Source organism: Capricornis sumatraensis, chromosome 5 (genome assembly GCF_032405125.1).
Source record: "Capricornis sumatraensis isolate serow.1 chromosome 5, serow.2, whole genome shotgun sequence".
NCBI classification, from domain to species: domain Eukaryota; kingdom Metazoa; phylum Chordata; class Mammalia; order Artiodactyla; family Bovidae; genus Capricornis; species Capricornis sumatraensis.
In genome coordinates, this window is record NC_091073.1 from 103,876,178 (window position 1) to 103,899,101 (window position 22,924).

The following is a 22,924-nucleotide window of genomic DNA, read 5'->3' on the forward strand; positions in this document are numbered from 1 at the left end:
CTGTTTCATTATTGTTAACCCATGTAATAAATTTACTATGAACTGCCTGTAATAAATTTCATAGGTGAAGCAGTTGAGGAATCGGGCCGATGAAGATGCTCGAATGATTCACATGAGTATGCAGATGGGGAATGATCCCCCCATTTCACTTAGAAGGGATCTGGAACACTTAATGCTCTTGGTAAGTTTTATTTTGGATCATCATCTCCCTCTCTCTGTTACTTTTCCCCTAACTTTGGAAAATTTCAGTTTTTTCCCTACCTTTGGAAAGTTTCAGGCCTAATATCTTAAACATGCAGGTGAATTCAATAAAATGCAATTTTTTATTTAAAAGTAGTTTTTGAGTTACAGACATTTTCACACAGTTTTTGTTTATACTTTGCAGATCGGTGAGCTATATAAAAAGAATCCTTTCAATTTGGAACTTGCGCTAGAATACTGGTGTCCGTCAGAGCCTCTTCAGACTTCCACTATCCTGGGTTCTTATCTTGGGGTGGCTCATCAGCGACCCCCTCAACGCCAGGTGAGCTCTTGGTTTTCCTACTTTTTACCTTGGAAATCATAAAAACATGAAGAATGGTATTTTCCTCATGTTATTGCTGTTCATGCAAAATGAACACTTGTAACCTTTAGGCGTTTATACATATGTAAGGAAATGGAAACTGTTATATTGATCTGATCATTTCAAAGTTTCTACAGTCAGCCTTTTATTAGATACTAGCTATGTATTGAATCATTAGATGTAGAAAAGTGTCTAGTTTCATTGTGAGTCACTAAATAAGTGTGTGACTAAATAAGTGACTAATTAAAATTAGTATTTATTAGCTTATTCTGTCCTCTGTAGACATAACAATGAATCTCCATCTTTCTTAGCAAGTTGGGTAAGATAGGAGAGGTACAGACACTAAAGGAAAAAGGCTTAGGAGTTACAATTAATGCCAAAATGCCTAGGAGTCAGTAGATAATGTAGGAAAAAGTTCATTTTCTAGCCTATATTAACTTTTAAAATATGTTATGCATTAGCAAATAAGAGGGATCACCATATCTGTCTTCATCTTTTTGCAATTTTCTATTTTAAATGGTTTCATGCCATGTACTATATTTTCATTTTTGCTCAGAGTCAAAGTTCAGGACGCCCCTTTTTAAACTGTATTTCTTATAATTATTGTTTTACTTTTTTCCTCACTTGAAAAATATATTTCAGGGAAGGATTTATTAAAATTTTTTAGAGATTAATTTCCATTATGAAGATTTTCAGACATATGGGAGAATAATTACAGTGAACACCCAGTATCTTAATTTAATCGCTGTTAACATCTTGCTGTGTTTACTTCTGCTCTTGTTATTTCTACTGCTTTTTCTTTTTTTTGCTGGGTTATTTTAAAGTAAATTATAGGCAGCATGACTTTTTCACCTCTCATTGGCTAAGTTAATATCTCTTGAAAATAAGGATATTTTTCTATATGATCATAAGATCATTGTTAAACACAACATATTTAACAAAACTTTCCAGAGATCTGTAACATTTTGGGTCCGGGTTCCAACTAATTAGTCTAAGTAATATATTTAGTTGTTGATAATAGATTTAAGGCTTAAGCAGGAGAAAAGAGAAACCTAAGAAGTGGACTTAGAGAACAGGAGTATAGAAACATATATCAGCAAGATAAAACGGTATGATTAGGTTACTATCAAAAATTCTTCCAGGTTCGTAGATCTTCGTACTCAGTTTTACTGGGGTTAGGAACTCTGGGTTCTAAGTATATCGTTGAATTTGCTGGTTAATTTTAGATGAGTGAATTCTTCAATTGTTTTACATATTTAGAATATGAGTAGTCGCTCGTGTTTATGGCACCTAGATGTACGTTGGGTTCACAAAGATATTCTGTAGTTGCTTTAAGTTACTAATGATAAACTTGGAAATGCAGTTTTTCATAAATAGAATTCCAGATTATTTTGTCTTGGGGGAAGTTAAATGAGAGTACTTAGTTTTGGTTCATATGTAGTCTTTATTGGCTAGTCCATGTTGGCTTAAAGTTAAGCTATGCTTTATGTAAACTGTTGGCTTTTCCGTATTTCAGGTTGTCTTGTCAAAGTTTGTTAGGCAAATGGGCGACCTGTTGCCTCCAACTATTTATATTCCTTACTTGAAGATGCTGCAGGGATTGGCCAATGGGCCCCAGTGTGCCCACTACTGTTTCAGCCTCCTCAAAGTCAATGGGAGTAGTCATGGTAAGAAAAATCTAGATGCTTTCTAAGTTTGTCATAACATTCAGTATCCTTCTACCTATTAAAGCATATTGGTTATTTGTGCTGGGTTCTACTGGGCGTATACATTATATTTATAACAGAGAAGCACACTGCTGGCTTTATGTATGATGATGCTTTGATCATGGTCTCAAAGAGGGGAGAGTTACCATTTCCTTTATAAAATACAGTACAGTTTAAGAAATGAGGGTTAATATGCATTTTCAAGAACACATTTGGTGCTCAAAGCAAGGTATATACCCTTCCCACATAACTTTGATTTCTTTAGTTTATCTTCAGAAGTCCTTGTTTTCTAAATTTCTGTTCTTAGTTTTTCTCTCAGTTTTTCCCCAGTTTCCTCATTTAATTTTCAGGTCTGAGTCTGCTTATACCAAAAAAAGTGTGCGTCCCTCATAGCTCAGTCAGTAAAGAATCTGCTTGCAGTGCAGGAGACCTGGGTTCACTTCTTGGGTTGGGGAGATCTCCTGGAGAAGGAAATGGCAACCCAGTCCAGTATTCTTGCCTGGAGAATCCCAGGGACCGAGGAGCCTGGTGGTCTTTAGCCCATGGGGTTGCAAGAGTAGGACATGACTTAGTGACTAAACCACCGACCACACCAAAGATAGTGCTAAAGGGAAGAGAAAAATATTTAATAGACATCTGTCAGATAGATTACTTCCATTTTTACATTTGAGGAAACAGGTTTAGCAAAGGGAAGGAATTTAAGGTCACAAGGCATAGGCAAGCCATAATTGAGATCTGCCTGACTCCAAGATTGGGGTTTTGACCATTTTGTTAAGGCTTCTTTGTCTTGTCTGCTAGGCCTTTACTCTCAGTGCTTAGTATGTAATAGAGTACTGTAATCTGCAGATCAAGATTGTAGTTATCTCTCTCTTTGGGAATTTAAGCTCAACATTTGGGAACTGCTCATGGGAAAAGCAGCCCTGAATAGTTAGATGACAACATGGAGAAACGTCCTGGGTTAGAAGTAGGTAACTGACATCCAGGGCTTCCTAGGTGACTCAGCAGTAAAGAATCTGCCTCCCAGTGCAAGAGATGCAGAAAATGTGGGTTCGATCCCTGGATCAGGAAGATCCCCTAGAGGAGGAAATGGCAATCCACTGTAGTATTCTTGCCTGGGACATCCCATGGACAGAGGAGCCTGGTGGGCTGCAGTTTATGCGGTTGCCGAGTGTTGGCCATGGCTGAGCACATGCAGGGCAGGGCACCTGACGTCCAGAGTAATTTACCTTTGTACTTGCATGGGCACCACCCATGTCTTAGTCCCAGGGAAAAATTAATCCAGAGTTCTAGTTTACAGAGGGTTTCTAACCGATTTTCAACACACAACATATCTAGGATAAAGGCAAACAAAATGTATTGTTTTATGTTTATTTTCTCCCTCCATTTCCAAGCAGGTACTTAGACAGTTTTGAAAGGAAATTCTGTGCTGTTTCTTTACAGTTGAAAATATTCAGGGAGCAGGTGGCAGTCCTGTTTCCTGGGAACATTTCTTTCACTCCCTGATGCTTTACCACGAGCACCTCCGGAAAGATCTTCCGAGTGCAGATAGTGTCCAGTACCGTCACCTCCCTTCACGTGGTATCACCCAGAAGGAGCAAGATGGGTTGATTGCTTTTCTGCAGCTGACATCTACCATCATTACTTGGGTAGGTAACCCACCCGCAGCATGTGAGTACAGGGTAATTTTATTTGTATTCTAACACAGTGGCGTTTTAAGGAGCCCCCAAGTTTTCTTATAATGCTTAAAGCTTATAAGCGATAAATTTAGCATTTATATTTGGCATTCTGTTCTTCTAAGTCCTTTGTTTCTTCATCTTTAAAGGCTGTGGTATTCCCTGCTTACTGCCAGAAGCGTGTATGAAAATAATAGCCAAATTGTGTTGTTTGTATTTTTTGATGTTGAATTGTACGAACTATTTATATATTTTGCGTATTAACCCCTTACTGGTCATTTCATTTACAAATATTTTCTCCCATTCTGTATATAGGTTGTCTTCATTTTGTTAGTGGTTTACTTTGCTGTGCTAAAGCTTTTAAGTTTAATTAGGTCCCATTTGTTCTTCTGGTTGTTTCTGTTATTCGCTAGTGCAAAGCTAAGTTCCTTTGTCTGACATTCTCTCAGAAGAACAGGAATAGTGTCTTCTAACTTTATTGGTTTTTCCAGTAATGCTAAACATTATTCAAAGTCAAAACATAAAGTTTGTAATTATTTACTGTTGAATTAAATTGGAGTGATACTTGGTACTGTGTGTGTGTGTGTGTGTGTGTGTGTGTGTGTGTGTATGTATATATATTTCTATTTTTCTTCTCAGAAAAGGACAAGCTATTTTTCTCATTTATATATGACATTGTTCCAGAAAGGATTTAAAATGCCTAGGTAAGATTTATGCCTTGGAAGACTGTTTATCTCTGTTTGTATATATTGTTTTCTAGTCTTAGAGCTGTAATTCAGTACAGACTATTTCTTTCCTCCATTCTTTATACTAACTGAACTTGTGATCTGATTTGATCTACTGGTAGAGCTCAGGCATTCGCTCTGTTTTAGTATGTGTTAATTGAGCCTGTGAATACTCAGTGTAAGTGTTAGCAATTTAGATGATTTTACTGGTCGTTTTTCTTAGCTTTTAAACATACGAAGCCTGTCTTGTTCATTTTGTATTCAATTCACAGAGTGAAAATGCTCGTTTGGCACTCTGTGAGCATCCTCAGTGGACGCCCGTGGTGGTGATTCTGGGACTCCTGCAGTGCAGCATCCCTCCTGTACTAAAGGCCGAACTACTGAAGACACTTGCAGCGTTCGGAAAATCTCCTGAAATCGCTGCTTCTCTCTGGCAGTCGTTAGAATACACTCAGGTAGCACTGTGTGCTCTCTTGTTTACATTACTACAGTTTGGAAGTGAGTTTTGATACTATTGAACAAGCAAGTGCATCTATTTGAAACTTAAAGTATACCGTGAACTTCCTGAATAGAAAGTTATGATTTTGGTACTAAGCATAACTTCAGAAACTAACAGACTTGGATTTTTCTCTTGGATCAGTTGACAACTTCCCCAGGTTACTAGAGATTGCATTTTTCTTTAGACTTTGTTATTCAGTGTGTGTAAGATTAATAAATGAACAGAATTCCTCAAGTCTGTCTTTGGGTACTAGCCTGCGATAAGCCTTCAGAAGTCAACTGTACTCATTAAATGTGGAGGATGCCTAGTTTTCTTTTTAACTGCTTCCCTTCCTGTCTTATAAAAGTCAAGTAAAATGTCTTATCAATTCTTATTTCTTTAGATATAAGCCTTATTGGAATTTTTATGTCAAGATGGACTTATTCTATAAATGATGGAGTAACAAAGGAAAATAAGAATGTGTTCCGTAGAGATATTTCTAGGAAAATGGTTAGGTGGAACATGCATTTGTCTTCAAAATAATATGAGATAAGGGAGACTGTGATTCTGACACATTGGTAGAAGCTACTGTTTTGAAGCAGTATTCTAGTTGATTTCTAACATATGTGTCTTGAAGATGTTAATGATACTTTATAAAAATGAAGATGAAGAAAGTTGATATGTGCTGGGAAGCTGGGCCACTTTTCTTTTAGTATTGATACTTCATTTTTTTCATTCAGAAGCATGTGAGTACTTATTATTGTCCTAAGTGCTTTAGTTCAGTTCAGTCATTCAGTTGTGTCCGACTCTTCGTGACCTCGTGGACTATAGCATGCCAGGCCTCCCTGTCCATCACCAACTCCCAGAGTTTACTCAAACTCATGTCAATGAGGAATGCTCCTAACATCGCATTCTTCTTCTTCTTTGAAGATACTGCAGACCGTTCGGGTTCCAAGCCAGAGGCAAGCTATTGGTATTGAGGTAAAAGTTTCCTTTTAGTTTAAATTCTGTAGTCATGCATTCACATGATTAAAAGACTAAGAAAAATATATTCTTACCGTATTATGTTTCTGTAGTTTTCAAATTTGATGTGTTTTCATTTGAGGGTTTTCTGTGTTGAAATGCAGATGAAACTTTATGAAAGAGATCAGAACACTTTTGGTTTCAGAGCTGGAAAAGTATGTTAGTGGCAGCCATCAAGACTGAAAGTTTGGTTTGAACTGAACTTAATTTGGCTACTTGGGTCAGCTGTGAAGTACGAATTTACTTGTTTAAGTTTCCTTTTTTCTCTCTAAGCCCCCTTCCTCTTTTTTTAAAAGAAACATTTAAGATATCTGTTTTTAACTTTCGTATCTTTACCTCTAAATAAAAAAATTGTAATGTCTTTGTGGGTCTTTGAGTGTGATATTATACCAGTAATAATGAGTTAAAGTCTGAAAAGTGGTTTGCACTTTAAAGCTAGTGGTTTTATGTTACTGAATTTCCTTCATTTTTCTTTGGAAGGTGGAACTAAATGAAATAGAATCCCGGTGTGAAGAATACCCTTTGACTCGTGCCTTTTGCCAGTTAATTAGTATCCTGGTGGAGAGCTCCTTTCCTTCTAATTTGGGTGCTGGGCTGCGGCCCCCCGGTTTTGACCCTTATTTGCAGTTCCTGCGAGATTCCGTGTTTCTCCGATTCCGTACAAGGGCTTACCGGAGAGCAGCTGAAAAGGTTATGTTCAGAGAAAAACTTTTGTTTCTTTATTTATTTCATTGCTTCTTTTTCTTTTATTAGAGGTATGAGGTGCTATAAATTCATTTTAGCTTTTGAAAGTAAAATTTATAGTCTTAAACTGACATATCCATGGTCTGCTTGGTTTAAATGTATTAAAAAATACATTCAAGCATTAAAACCAAAGTAGTGATCAGTAATTTAATTGATTTATAACAGAGAAGCACACTGCTGGCTTTATGTACAATGATGCTTTGATCATGGTCTCAAAGAGGGGAGAGTGTTACTATTTGCTTTATAAAATACAGTACAGTTTAAGAAATGGGGGTTAATATGCATTTTCAAGAACACATCTGGTGCTCAAAGCAGGATGTGTACCTTTGCCACGTAAGTTTGATTTCTTTGGTTTATCCTCAAAGTCCTTGTTTTCTAAATTTCTGTTCTTAGTTTTTCTGTCAACTTTTCCCCAGTTTCCTCATTTAATTTTCAGATTTGAGTCTGGTTATACCAAAAAAAAATGTGTGCATCCCTCATAGCTCAGCCAGTAAAGAATCTGCCTGCAGTGCAGGAGACCCAGGCTTGGTTCTTGGGTTGGGAAGATCTCCTGGAGAAGGAAATGGCAACCCAGTCCAGTATTCTTGCCTGGAGAATCCCATGGACAGAGGAGCCTGGTGGGCTACAGTCCATGGGGTCGCAAGAGTAGGACATGACTTTACTGAACCACCAACTGTCACCACCAATTTAACTGATACGAAGTCATAGTCATTAAATCCTTAATTGAACAAATTTTGACCAAAATTGAACCAAAAATGATATACCTTTGGCAGTTGGAAACACACTATCCTTTATTGGGATGTTTAGGTTAGAGATTGAAATAAGTTTTAACTTACACACCAATTAGTATTGGTTAGTAAGTAGCACTTCTGGGTTGTGGAGCCTTGGCTTAGTGGGAAGGCATTTTGTGGTTCATGAGATATACAAGCCTTGGAGAGAGGCGGAGGGAACACTGACGTTCACGCTCATATTTGCTCTGGTTGTAGTACACTCACAACTGGGCTTTTGTATATGTCATCTTATGTAATTATAATACTACTGCGAGGCAGGTACTATTAATATTCCCATTTTACAGATGGAGGCTTAGCAAAGTTCAGGAACTTGCCTAAGGTCCAGGACCAGGATTTGAACCTAGGACTCTGATTCCAGATCCAAGCTCATAACCACTAAGCTATGTAAGAGACCCTTTCAGGTTCTGACGTAATTCACTTTAGTCTATAATACTGTTTATTGGTTCACAGAATACCCTCGCAGACAGAATACCTTATAGGGACATTTCTAGTTTATTTTTATAGTTTGCCGTTTTTGAACCTGTTGGGTTTACTTGTTGTATTAATGTTTATAAAATAATTTAGTTCATGCTACTTTGGGAAATTAGGAAAATACAGAAAAATATGTGAAGAAATTACATCACCCATAATCTTGTTACTGAAGGAAGGGGTAACTGCTTTTATTCTTTTTCCTTTGCATATCTACTTAAATTGAGGTAATTAGTGACATTGGCTTATATCCCTTTTTGACCACTAAACATAGTATGAGGATTTTTTTCATGCTATTAAAGATTCTTTGAGAAGAGTCTTTTTAATAACTGCATAATCATTACTTGTGTCTCACTCACACAGCTTATTTTTCATTGCCATATTATTGGACATAGTTTGTTTCTAATATTTAGTCCCAGATAGCTGAAGTTTATTTTTTGTCAGTTGGTCTGTAAGTTTTGCTTCTCATGTGGTTAAAAATCAATACCAACAGAGGTATATGTTTTACTAAAGGCCTAGTATTACCTTTTTGGATGAAAGCGTTAATAGCAGTCATGCCTTATTAATAAAAGTCATTTCAGATGGATAATGGATGCTAACAGTTGCAGTCTCTTCAACAAAATGTTCTCATACTTTTTGGCATTTCTTTTAAATATCTTACTGCTTTTTCTTAAAAAGGTCAGTATGACCTAAGGGTTTAGAGCTTTAGTCGGCTACTCTTTTTCTGTGCTTATTATTTTTCCCCCATGCATTTTTATATTTCTAGCACTGCTGCTCTTCCAGCTACCAATGATTTCCTAGCATATTACCCTAAGAAAATTTCCCTCAATTTTGTGAATTTATTTCACTAGAAAGTCTTTTTTAGGTTTAATTTATACTGTTGTATTTTAGAACACTAGCTTGTCACAAAAACAGTGCTTCGGTTTAAGTTAAATAAATATAAGCAGTGTTTGAGGCAGCATATATATTTAGTAATCCTAAAGTCCATTATCATGTGGTGATAAACATTTTTTTATTTAAATAAGTGATTTTGAAAAATTTAGAAAATAGAGAAAAATGAGTAATTAAACAAAATAATTTAAAATTAAGATTGTCGTAGTCCTAGTTTTAAAGATCAGCTTTGATAAAATTATATTCAGTGGAAATAATGACTAAAGTAATAATTTTAAAAACCACCATCTACAGTCACTAGACTCAGCCTTATTAAAATTTTATGTAGTAGATATTTTTGAACAGTTTAATTTTACTGTCTGTACAGTTATGTCTGTACAGTGTATTTTCTCTTTGGCATAAATATTTTTCCTTGGTGTTACATAGCTTTTAAAAGCATTTTAAACAAAGAGGTGAAGATGAGGTCATTTGGAGGAAGCCTACCAGTGATTCTTAAGTTTGGCTAGAGCCGTGAACCAGTGATTCTTAAGTTTGGCTAGAGCCGTGAACACTGCTCTGGGAATTAGAAGTGTGGGGCTGGGCCTCCAGCACGTTGGCTGCCAAGCTTTATGGTCTCGGGAAATCAGTCAGTGCTCTGAGCTTCACTTGCTTCACCTGCAAAATAAGAGTTGATGAGATGTTTTCTCAGATCTTGCCCAGCTGAGATCCTTAGAGAAACTGAATGTTTGATGCTTTTGGAGAAGTGTTCAAATGTGATGGTTTTCATTATAAGTTGAACTAGATTTATGAACAAAATTTATTTATAAATTTTAATTTATAAATGGAATCCTGTATGGATAGATATTGGGTGCTTTAGATTTGTTGACAAAGCTCAAATATCTGCTGTAGAAATGTTTCTTTTTTAGAAATGTTTCTTTTACTAATTCTTTTATACCTGTTTTACCTGGAAAAACTAGCCAGTCCACTGTCCTTTAGCAAAACAAAGCAGAATGAATTGGGCTTTCTGTATTGCTTCGAATAAACAAAGTAGAAAAGGGGCTTCACACATTTTCTGGAAGAAAGTGAGAGAGATGAAAAACTTACCCAGTCTGTCACCTTGAACTGTTATTGTTACTGACATATTTGTGTCTTTCTGTAGTGGGAAGTTGCTGAGGTTGTTTTGGAGGTGTTTTATAAATTGCTCAGAGATTATGAACCTCAACTTGAAGATTTTGTGGACCAGTTTGTGGAACTACAAGGTAATTTAATTCTGTCACTTTCAAACAAAGTGTCAGCTGTTCATAAACCTGTTTATAATTTATAAATTCCTATACATAAGATGTAAATTACTTCTGGTTATAAACTAAATTATAATTATGTATGTTTTGTTACATTGTTTTAGTCATTTTGATTGTTCTAAGCAAGAGAAAATAAAGTAAAATTTCACTGAATGTAAGAGTAAGGACATTGCCTACAGATTAATGAGTTACATATCAGTGTACCATGTGAACCAACTACTATGTGCAGATCAGCCCTTTTGGAAATAACCATTGTATATAGTTTGTGTTACTGTCTCTAAATTGAAGCTTGCTTCATTTGTTTAGATACTATTTAATTTACAAATCTCACGTATCATAAAAAAGGGTGTGACAAAAACACTAATTCACCATCTCTTGGACTATGTTATGTTCTATTTAGGAGAAGAAATAATAGCCTATAAGCCGCCAGGATTTAGTCTGATGTATCACCTTCTGAATGAGTCACCGATGTTGGAGCTTGCCCTTAGTTTACTGGAGGAAGGTGTTAAACAGCTTGATACCTATGCTCCTTTCCCTGGTATGTGCCTGAATGTCTTTATAGCTTAAAAACAGTTTTGCTGTTTTTGTTGTGTGTAAATTGAAGCTTTGAAGTAGATGACCTCTGAACTTCTTTTTACCATAAGATTTTCTCTGTATCCACAGTGTTGTTTTAGTGAGTCATACCATGAAAGTAAATTAAAAGTGAGAGCAGGTAATCATAGTTCTCTCCTACAACTGTAACATCTCTAAATTTACAGTACTTTTTGTTTTGTTTTCTCCATTGTGTTTGTAAAAGCACTCACTATAGGCGTGGTATATGATCAATAAATTTCATTTACTATTACTATAAGTTATTATTATTTATTTATTAAGTGCTTACTCTGCACTTGGCAATTTTAAAAGCTCATTACATGTATTAATATATTTAACCTGTATGAAAGGCCTGTGTGGTAGATGATATTATTTCCATTTAATGAATAAGGAAATTGATGTATGAAGGGGCTTCACATCTTTCTCCAGGGTCAAGGCTATGATTTGAGCTTAGGTGATTTGACTCCAGAGCCCATGAGTTGTAAGTTGAGAGGTGGCACTATATGTAGCTCTTGTTTAAATTTTTTGCCTCTTTATTGTCCAAATTTTCCACGGTGGTTATGTATTATTTTAAATCAGCTTCTCAGCCTCAGCACCACCGGCATTTTTGGCAGAATAATTCTTTAACGTGGAGGCCGTCCTGTGTGTTGTAGACCTCTACCCACTAGATGCCTGTACTACATCCCTTGCTGTGACAATCAAAAGTCTCCAGATATTGCCAGATGTCCTCTGGGGCCAGACTCACTCCCATCTGAGAACTCTGCTCTAAATAATTAAGGAAGGAATGCAGGAAAAATTACTGAGAAACCATTGCATTAAACTAATCTGAGTCACAAAAGTTACAGTGACTTGTCTGAGTGAGCAGTTCTATGACGTTAACTGCTAAAGGTTTGAAAACTTGAGGACTTTTTGAATCTGGAACTTACCCTTTTTCTTGTTTTCCTGAGAATTGATTCTGAGTTTCTAAGATTCATGTAGAACTCCCTAACTTTGATTTTGCTCTGTAGGGAAGAAGCACCTCGAGAAAGCAGTGCAGCATTGCCTTGCACTTCTCAATCTTACTCTGCAGAAGGAAAACCTCTTCATGGATCTGCTAAGAGAGAGTCAGCTGGCTCTGATCGTCTCTCCTTTAGAACAGCTATTGCAAGGAATCAATCCCAGAACCAAGAAGGCGGATAACGTGGTGAACATCGCCAGGTGAGTTCCGTGTGTAGGTAGAGAAATGGTGACGTGAATCAGATGGCATTCTAACTTTGATGTCCAAATCTGATCAGATCCGTAAGGCATCACGTAAGCATTTTTTTGGTCTCATTTTATTATTGTCTTCTTTTGTGTCTCTGATTTTAATGACTCTGAACCTTGTAATTTCTTTTTTCTTCTAATTTATTTTGTGCCCTAAATATTTCCAAGTATAAAATGACATCTTAATATTGTCTCCTGTAGGGAAGTTGGATGTTTGGGGAATATAGGGCTGGGGAGCAAACTTTTCCTTGTGTGTGTTTGAGCCTCTGGTCGTTTGCTGGCAATGCAGTGTTCTGTAAATGGTGGGCATATCATCCCAGTCTCTGCCTTCAGCTTTACATCATGGCATTCTCCCTGTGTGTGTGGCTGTGTCTACTTTTCCCTTTTTTATAAGGCTATCAGTCATTGAATTAGGGCTCTCCTCAATGGTCTCATCTTTACTTGGTTAATTATATCTTCAAAGACTCTGTTTCCAAATAAGATCATTTTGGGTTTGGCTATCAACATGTGAATTTTGGGGAAACACGATTCAATCCATAACAAGGTTGCTCAGTCACTTCAGTCGTGTCTGACCCTTTGCGACTCTGAACTGTAGCCTGCGAGGCTCCTCTGTCCATGGGATTCTCCAGGCAAGGATACTGGAGTGGGGTGCCATGCCCTCCTCCAGGGGTTCTTCCCAACCCAGGGATTGAACCCAGGTCTCCTGTGTCTCCTGCATTGCAGGCAGATTCTTTACCACTGAGCCACCGGTGAAGCCCCCATAACAGGTTACATCTAGTTATTGATAGAAGGGGAAACCTTTGTCTAACTTACCAAAGGTGCAGTATGGGTAGGAGAGCCCTGATTGTGAATGTTCTGTATTGAGTATGTATATAGTAAGAAGCAAAAATTTCATCACATTGTTCCTCAAATTTTTTCTTGTTTTAAAGATACCTGTATCATGGCAATACCAATCCAGAATTGGCTTTTGAAAGTGCCAGGATCCTCTGCTGTATCTCTTGCAATTCCAATATTCAGATAAAATTGGTTGGAGATTTCACACATGACCAGGTAACTGATTTTGTTATTGCTTTTCTTATTATTTTTTTGGTACATCCAGAATACATCTCATTCTCGTATGTGGGAAGATTCTGAGAGTAAGTATATTTGTATATGATGGATGAAAGCCTACCAATGTACTGGGCTGTGATTTGTGTTTGGCGATGATACCGTTCCCAGGGATACTCTTAATATGTATACTGTAGTGTGCAGTTATACTCTTTATTATAGTGTGTAACTGTATGGCCTAATGAGACCGTTTAATGAGCTTCCAGAAGCATGTTAAAGGGCTGATGGGTTTGTAAGTGCGCCTTCTGTTTGTTTTTTGCATCCTTTGTTTCACTCCTCCTCAGTGGCCTCTGTGCTGAGTGAGCCTCTGCGATTTTGATTTCACTGCTGTGAGTTGTCTGCTTCTGTGGCTTTGTTGTTGTTCTTTGCTATTGTTGTTTAGTTGCTAACTCATGTCCAAGTCTTTGTGACCCTGTGGACTGTAGCATGCCTGACTCCTCTGTACATAGGATTTCCCAGGCAAGAATATTGGAGTGAGTTGCCATTTCTTTCTCCAGGGGATCTCCCACTACACAGGGGTGGAACCTGTGTCTACTGCATTGGCAGTCAGATTCATTACCACTGAGCTACCAGGGAAGCCTCTGTGGCTTTTTGGTGACCCACAGTTGTGTCACTTCATTTGATACACTGCAGAGTGTTTTGCTGCTGCTGCTGCTGCTGCTGCTAAGTTGCTTCAGTCGTGTCCGACTCTGTGAGACCCCACAGCAGCAGCAGCAGCAGCAGCAGCAGCAGCAGCAGCAGCAGAGTGTTGTAGATGTTTTCCTCTTTCAGTCTAGTTCTCTTTCTATTCACTGAATAGCTTTAATTGGAGAATCTGTTGTTTTTCTTTCTCTTTATAGACATTCCTCCCCTTGTGTATTTCATGCTGAAATCACTGCACTAGCTAGTTGAAGAATATTACTGGGTTTTGGTATTTTGAAACAGGGATTCTTCTGGCATTTTGGGTGGACATATCTTCATTTTAGTGTAACTGTCTCTCAAATTGCAGGACTTTTAGCATCCCTGGTCCTCTGCCACTGTCTTTGAGTAGCAGTCCCTGGCCTGGAGACTCAAATGCTCTCATATAATTCTAAGGGCCTTTTAGAGTGGCAGTACCACCCAGGTTGAGAACCACTATTTATAGTAAATTTTAGATGTCTAGTCTGGTTTTTAGATGAAGTTCATGAACCCACATAATTAATTAGAAGATTTTGGATGCAGATTTTCAGTTCATTGGTGTTCGAGTTTGAATTATTACCAGTTTTAGTATCCTGCTAGAGTTCTTAAGGGCTTCCCAGGTGGCTCAGTGGTAAGGAATATGCCTGCCAAGCAGGAGACACGGGTTCAATCCCTGGGGAGAATCCCATGGACAGAGAAGCCTGGAGGGCTATAGTCTATGAGACTGCAAAGAGTTGGACATGACTTAGCGTACACACACACATACATAGAGTTCTTAAAGGAGATAGAGTAGTATCTAATCTCTCAGCCCAGAAATGTAAAACTGGTATAAGTAATACATTTCTAAAGAGAAAAAATGAGAATTTATTTTATATTTTAGTTAAGATCAATAGTATAGAGTATATAATGAAGAGGTTATGAAATAGCAATTTAATGTTATTGTTTTTAAAAACTAGTTTCATTCTTTGGAAAAGAAAATTAATGAAGCAAGTTTTAAAGACAGTAAACTTTAAGTTTTTGTTTCTTAAATCATTTGTCTTATTTTTGGCTTTGCTGGGTTTTCTCTGCTTTGTGTGGGCTTTCTCTAGTTGCGGAGAGTAGGGGCTACTCTTCATTGTGATGCACAGGCTTCTCATTGCGGTGGCTTCTCTTGGTGTGGAGCACTGGCTCTGGGTGCACAGGCTTCAGTAGTCGCAGCATGTGGGCTCAGGAGTTGTGTGCAGGCTCCAGTAGTTGCCACTCATGGGCCTTAGAGCGTGGGCTCAGTAGCTGTGGCACACAGGCTCAGTTGCTCCATGGCTTGTGGGATCTTCCCGGGCCAGGAATCGAACCTGTGTGCCCGGCATTGGCAGACAGATTCTTACCCACTGCTCTACCAGTGAAGTCCTCTTTAGTTACTTCTATAGCAAGCTAAATGGCACTCAGTTAAGGAACTGAGTTTTATATTAATTAAAAATGTGGCTAAAACCTAATACTTTTCTTGGAGCAGATTTGCCTTTTGTCTTTATAGCCAAGCATTTATAATTATATATCATATTTATCATAGTTTCTCTAATACTTAGGACCTTTTAATAAATTGTCATTTTAAAATCTTTATATGATTTCAGAGTGTAAGTCAGAAGCTGATGGCTGGTTTTGTAGAGTGTTTGGATAGTGAAGATACAGAAGAATTTGTACGTCTAGAAGAGGGTATGTCTTAGATTAACGTGTATTTTTTTATTTTATGTAAATAAAAACACTGTTGAATGTCTAGTGGTGACATAAGGGAATTTTGAGAATTTGCTAGTGTAACAGTAAATAAGATTTTTGGGAAACCTCTTAAATCTGAACTTAATGTAATAGCTAATCAAGTAAACTAAAGCTAAAGAAAACATCTGAGGTTTGAGATACAAGTTTTATATTTTTCAGTTTGACCCATGGTAACTTTTTATTGCTTTGTTATTTCCACATTTAGGCTCAGAACTTGAAAAGAAATTAGCTGGAATCCGTCATGAAACAAGAATCCACATCTTGAATCTTCTCATTACCTCTCTGGAACGCAATCCACCCAATCTCGCTCTCTACCTGCTGGGCTTTGAATTAAAGAAACCTGTCAGTACCACAAACCTGCAAGATCCAGGTATCGCCACAAGACACACAGCCATTTTTTTTTCATATTTGTCGCTAAATGGTTATGTATTGAATTCTAAGCTCATGGGATAATTCACTGAAAGAAATAATGTATGAAAAATTATGTGACAGGTTGATTTTTGGGGGATTTAGATGAAGTCTGGACAAATTAAGCCTTGGAAAATTAGTATGTAACAAATTTTCTGTATCAGTGTTTGAAATGATATTTACAATAGAGTGTATGTGTACAAAACTTTAAGTTTTATAAAATGTATTCTAAGGTTTTTAATGCCAAAATTTGAAAAGAGAAGCTAAATTTTCTTTTGGTTTCATGCAGGAGTGTTAGGTTGTCCTCGGACTTGCCTTCACGCCATCTTGAACATCTTGGAGAAGGGAACTGAAGGGAGAACCGGCCCACTGGCGGTGAAGGAATCCCCTCAACTCGCTGAGCTGTGTTACCAGGTATGCAGAGGGCTGGACTTTGTAGCTCCCGTGAGCAGAAGCTTATGCTCTAATCCTTTGCAGATATGCGAGTACCACAGCAGGACTGAGTTGAAATGAGTTCATCTAGTGGTTTGACCAGTCTTTCATTTATGGGTAAAATCCAAAAAGCGCAAACTCAAGATCTTACAGATCTACAAGATCCTGTACATTGATCTCTTGAAAAATAAGGGATGGATTTAGACGCACTGACACAGAAATTTTCCAAGGATGCTGTGTTTCAGGTTGTTTCTGTTTGGTGGAAAGAGTAGTGGATTAGGGTCAGAAGACCTCTGGTTCCTATCTCTGCCCCTTAACTAGCTAAGTCACCTTGGGTCTGCCAGGAAACTTCTCTCAGTTTTTAAATTTGTGAAATGGGCTATTGTGAGACTTTAATGAGAATGCAAGAATGTAAGTGAAAGTACTTTTTAAGAACCATGAGCATTATACATACAGCTATATGTAAGGTGGTAGATAGTCAAATTAATGTAAGTTTAACTTTAGTGAGAACTGTTGTTTCACTTGTGTTTTATTCGTTTATTTCTTGTTTTCTTTATATCATAAGTATTTTAGGAACTAGACTCTATAAGATACAACTAATTTCTCAATTTAAGTGACACCCTGATTCTCATTTTCATGGTAAGAAATGTATCGTTAACTTCTAGTAACCTGGAGATTTTAGTTATTCTTCTATTTTCTTTTTGTTATTCTTTACTGTCTTCTTCTATCCTCTGTCTCTCCAAACTTCACTTCTCAGTACTACAGCTCGGTCTTCCTGTGACTCCCTTAATGAGGGAACAAACTTGATGTATATTTTAGCATAGTGTTACTGATTCTGATGTACTTAGGTAGAAGAAATTGATAAGGTTAATCATCTGGGTTAAAGGAGTTAGGCAGGTGTAAGAAGTGAATAAAACCAGATTTAAGACAAATAGGTAGGGAGAGGATCTGGGGGAGAGGAGAATCCAGCAGACTGGAGGCCATCTGCCCTGCTACTCAGCCCCTGCTCATTTCTACCCTGTTGGATTGCAGACCCTGGTTTGTCAGATCCTCTGCTTTCCTAAACACTATACCAGCCAAACAAATCATGTCTAAACCAACAGATTTGTCAGTTTAATACATATGTTCTGTGACTCAAAATGAGCACCAGCATCAGCAGTGTCACCTCCTGGGAGCTTGTTAATGCAGAATTTCAGGCCCCACTCCAGCCCTTCTGGGTCAGAATCTGCATTTTTAACAAGAAGCACTTCTCTGTTGTTAACGAAAGAGGCATCCTTTACCTCTAGGTTTATACTTCACTGTGTTTCAGAAAAAAATTGAACCTCTAAGAAGAGCTTGTTTAAAAATAAATCTAATTATGTGAAAGGGAAACACTCTGGGCCTCACTGACGTCTTCATCATCCAGCACCACAGGGCCGTCTGAGGGAAGAGCTGACCCCGAGCCTTGTGTCTTTGCTGTCTTCTCTTGAACAGTAGAGAGTTTTCCTACTTGGTCTGGGAAACTAGGAAGGGTGTCAGGCAAACCCCTGTAGAGTAGCTTGTCATGCTTTTTTTGTCCTTCTCCCTTGAGCAGTATTACCTCCCCCATATCTTGGAGCATCTGTTCTTCTATCTTCTTAACTTACCATCTAATATGAATAACTTGAATTTGTTTTGAGAAGTTCAGTATTTATAGTGTCAGAAACAATATAATATCAAAGCTGTTTGAAAGACAATCATATGTCTACAAGTATTTAAGTTTTACCTTGTGTTCCCTTCCTGTCTTTTCCTTGTATATATTAAATATATATTTACAATTTTGCATCCTTCCCTCCCCCCGAGGGAGGGGAGAAACTTTCTATGTGCTACAATATAAATTACACTTAGGTTGTTGCCAGTTTTTTACTCTGCTTTACTCAGTGTCTTTAGTTATGCTTCGTTGCTTTGTATTTTTCTTAAGACTGTGTTTCTAGATCTATATTGAATTTACATTCAGTTATTACTAATTATATAAAGTCGCAGAGAACGCTGAATTGGTGAATACTGAACCATTGCTCTTTGGGAATACATAGGATTAAATTTGCACAGGGGATTCTTCAGTTCAGTTCAGTTCACTTGCTCAGTCGTGTCCGACTCTTTGCAATCCCATGAATCGCAGCATGCCAGGCCTCCCTTTTCCATCACCAACTCCCAACTCCCATCAAGTTGGTGATGCCATCCAGCCATCTCATCCTTGGTCATCCCCTTCTCCTCCTGCCCCCCAACTCCTCCCAGCATCAGAGTCTTTTCCAGTGAGTCAACTCTTCGCATGAGGTGGCCAAAGTACTGGAGTTTCAGCTTTAGCATCATTCCTTCCAAAGAAATTCCAGGGCTGATCTCCTTTAGAATGGACTGGTTAGATCTCCTTGTAGTCCAAGGGACTCTCAAGAGTCTTCTCCAACACCACAGTTCAAAAGCATCAATTCTTCGCCGCTCAGCTTTCTTCACAGTCCAACTCTCACATCCATACATGACCACAGGAAAAACCATAGCCTTGTCTAGATGGACCTTTGTTGGCAAAGTAATGTCTCTGCTTTTGAATATGCTATCTAGGTTGGTCATAACTTTCCTTCCAAGGAGTAAGCGTCTTTTAATTTCATGGCTGCAGTCACCATCTGCAGTGATTGTGGAGCCCAAAAAAAGTCTGACACTGTTTCCACTGTTTCCCCATCTATTTCCCATGAAGTGATGGCACCAGATGCCATGATCTTCATTTTCTGAATGTTGAGCTTTAAGCCAACTTTTTACTCTCCTCTTTCACTTTCATCAAGAGGCTTTTTAGTTCTTCTTCACTTTCTGCCATAAAGGTGGTGTCATCTGCAGATCTGAGGTTATTGATATTTCTCCCAGTAATCTTGATTCCAGCTTGTGCTTCTTCCAGCCCAGCGTTTCTCATGATGTACTCTGCATAGAAGTTAAATAAGCAGAGTGACAGTATACAGCCTTGACGCACTCCTTTTCCTATTTGAAACCAGTCTGTTGTTCCATGTCCAGTTCTAACTGTTGCCTCCTGACCTGGATACAGATTTCTCAAGAGGCAGGTCAGGTGGTCTGGTATTCCCATCTCTCTCAGAGTTTTCCACAGTTTATTGTGATCCACACAGTCAAAGGCTTTGGCATAGTCTTAGATCCCAATAATTATATCAACTAATTAATATATAACCTTGGTTTTTAGAAGTTACTTCTGAGTAATTTGCTGCTAATAATAGTTAAAATACTAAAACTTATTTTTAAACTACATGTATATATGTTAATATATTTAGGGTGATTTTAAAGATTAGTCCTATAAGAATGTTGTTAGCATTCTCCAGTTGCAATTTTGTATATTTTGAGTTAGGATGCTAAGAACTGCGTGTTACTCTGCATTTTTGTTTTATATATACATATATTTATCCTTTTTGCTTTAGTTGTTTATGGTTCTTAGTTTCCACTTAATAGATTTAAGTTCAACCTTTTTATTTAAATCTGTAATATAAAAAGCTGATTTGGGGATTTTCTTATGTTACTGTAATTCTGTAGGTGATTTACCAGTTATGTGCATGCTCTGATACGTCTGGTCCTACTATGAGGTACTTGAGAACCAGCCAGGACTTCTTATTTTCTCAATTGCAGCATTTGCCATTTTCTAACAAAGGTAGGACATTTTTCTCCCTTACTATTAAAACAAATATATAAAGTCTGTGTTGAGTGATTTTAATTTTATAACATTTTGGGGTAGCATTTGACAAGTCCAAGTCTATGCTTAAACCAGTAATGATAAAGAAGTTAATCCAAGCCTATGCCCCGACCAGTAATGCTGAAGAAGCTGAAGTTGAACAGTTCTAAGAAGACCTACAAGACCTTCTAGAACTAACACCCAAAAAAGATGTCCTTTTCATTATAGGGGACTGGAATGCAAAAGTAGGAAGTCAAGAAACACCTGGAGTAACAGGCACATTTGGAGTACAGAATGAAGCACGGCAAAGGCTAATAGAATTTTGCCAAGAGAACACGCTGGTCAACACCCTCTTCCAACAACACAAGAGTAGACTCTATAAATGGACATCACCAGATGGTCAACACTGAAATCAGATTGATTATATTCTATGCAGCCAAAGGTGGAGAAGCTCTATACACTCAGCAAAAACAAGGCTGGGAGCTAACTGTTGCTCAGATCATGAACTCCTTATTGCCAAATTCAGACTTAACTTGAAGAAAGTAGGGAAAACCACTAGACCATTCAGGTATGACCTAAATCAAATCCCTTGCTATTATACAGTGGAAGTGAGAAATAGATTTAAGGGACTAGATATGATAAACAGAGTGCCTGAAGAACTATGTACTGAGGTTCGTGACATTGTACAGGAGGAGGGGATCAGGACCATCCCCAAGAAAAAGAAATGCGAAAAGGCAAAATGGTTGTCTGAGGAGGCCTCACAAATAGCTGATAAAAGAAGATAAGCTAAAGGCAAAGGAGAAAAGGAAAGATACCCATTTGAATAAGAATAGCCTTCCACAGTGATCAGTGCAAAGAAATAGAGGAAAACAATAGCATGGGAAAGACTAGAGATCTCTTCAAGAAAATTAGAGATACCAAGGGAACATTTCATGCAAAGATGGGCTCAATAAAGGACATCTGGTATGGACCTAACAGAAGCAGAAGATCTTAAGAAGAGGTAACAAGAATACACAGAAGAATTATACAAAAAATCTTTATGACCCAGATAATAACGATGGTGTGACCACTCACCTAGAGCCAGATCCTGGAATGTGAAGTCAAGTGGGCCTTAGAAAGCATCACTACGAGCAAAGCTAGTGGAGGTGATGGAATTCCCGTTGAACTATTTCAAATCCTGAAAGATGATGCTGTGAAAGTGCTGCACTCAATATACCAGCAAATTTGGAAAACTCAGCAGTGGCCACAGGACTGGAAAAGGTCAGTTTTCATTCCAATCCCAAAGAAAGGCAATACCAAAGAATGCTCAAACTACTACACAGTTATACTCACTCACATGCTAGCAAAGTAATGCTCAAAATTCTCCAAGCCAGGCTTCAGCAATACGTGAACCGTGAACTCCCAGATGTTCAAGCTGGTTTTAGAAAAGGCAGAAGAACCAGAGATTAAATTTCGATTGGATCATGGAAAAAGCAAGAGAGTCCTAGAAAAACATCTACTTCTGCTTTATTGACTATGCCAAAGCCTTTGACAGTGTGGAGTACAAAAAACTACGGAAAATTCTGAAAGAGATGGGAATACCAGACTTTCTGACCTGCCTCTTGAGAAACCTATATGCAGGTCAGGAAGCAACAGTTAGAATTAGACATGGAACAACACACTGGTTCCAAATCAGAAAAGGAGTACATCAAGGCTGTATACTGTCACCCTACTTATTTAACTTATATGCAGAGTACATCATGTGGAATGCTGGGCTGGATGAAGCACAAGCTGGAATTAAGATTGCTGGGAGGAATATTGGTAACCTCAGATATGCAGATGACACCACCTTTATGGCAGAAAGCAAAGAAGAACTAAGGAGCCTCTTGATGAAAGTATCAAGAGGAGAGTGAAAAAGTTGGCTTAAAGCTCAACATTCAGAAAACTAAGATAATGGCATCCGGTCCCGTCACTTCATGGCAAATAGATGGGGAAAGAGTGGAAACAGTGACAGACTTTTTTGGGGGGGCTCCACAGTCACTGCAGATGGTGACTGCAGCCATGAAATTAAAAGACTTTTACTCCTTGGAAGAAAAGTTATGACCAACCTAGACAGCATATTAAAAAGCAGAGACATTACTTTGCCAGCAAAGGTCTGTCTAGTCAAAGCTATGGTTTTTCCAGTAGTCATGTATGGATGTGAGAGTTGGACTATAAAGGAAGCTGAGTGCCAAAGAATTGATGCTTTTGAACTGTGGTGTTGGAGAAGACTCTTGATAGTCCCTTGGACTGTAAGGAGATTCAGCCAGTCCATACTAAAGGAAATCAGTCCTGAATATTCATTGGAAGGACTGATGCTGAAGCTGAAGCTCCAATACTTTGGTTACCTGATGCAAAGAACTGACTCATTGGGAAAGACCCTGATGCTGGGAAAGATTGAAAGTGGGAGGAGTAGGGGACAATAGAGGATGAGATGGTTGAATGGTATCACCAACTCAGTGGACATGAGTTTGGGTAAATTCCTGGAGTTGGTGAGGGACAGGGAGGCCTGGCATGCTGCCAGGCCATGGGGTCACAAAGAGTTGGACTTGACTGAGCAACTGAACTGATCTGAACTGGGATAGCAGTTTTAGCATTTGTGGAATTCTGTCCTCATTTTATTATTTTGTTTCTGTGTTCCTTTGTTTTGTTTTCGTAATTTGTGCTTGAGAAACTTGATGTTTTAACTGTCAGCATAAAATTATTTTC

At 38.0% G+C, this 22,924-nt stretch overlaps 1 protein-coding gene across 1 annotated transcript in view; it reads left to right on the plus strand.

The window, feature by feature from the left end:
* Positions 1–22,924, plus strand: part of NUP205 (nucleoporin 205) — a 77,732-nt gene that overhangs the window by 21,136 nt on the left and 33,672 nt on the right. The window contains exons 9-23 of the mRNA XM_068972764.1: positions 65–181; positions 386–523; positions 2,079–2,229; positions 3,709–3,914; positions 4,939–5,121; positions 6,075–6,125; positions 6,648–6,857; positions 10,200–10,299; positions 10,739–10,876; positions 11,937–12,126; positions 13,101–13,221; positions 15,543–15,624; positions 15,890–16,054; positions 16,382–16,506; positions 20,062–20,176. Coding sequence (XP_068828865.1) covers positions 65–181; positions 386–523; positions 2,079–2,229; positions 3,709–3,914; positions 4,939–5,121; positions 6,075–6,125; positions 6,648–6,857; positions 10,200–10,299; positions 10,739–10,876; positions 11,937–12,126; positions 13,101–13,221; positions 15,543–15,624; positions 15,890–16,054; positions 16,382–16,506; positions 20,062–20,176 — 2,092 coding nt within the window. The remainder of the gene's footprint in view (positions 1–64; positions 182–385; positions 524–2,078; positions 2,230–3,708; positions 3,915–4,938; positions 5,122–6,074; positions 6,126–6,647; positions 6,858–10,199; positions 10,300–10,738; positions 10,877–11,936; positions 12,127–13,100; positions 13,222–15,542; positions 15,625–15,889; positions 16,055–16,381; positions 16,507–20,061; positions 20,177–22,924) is intronic.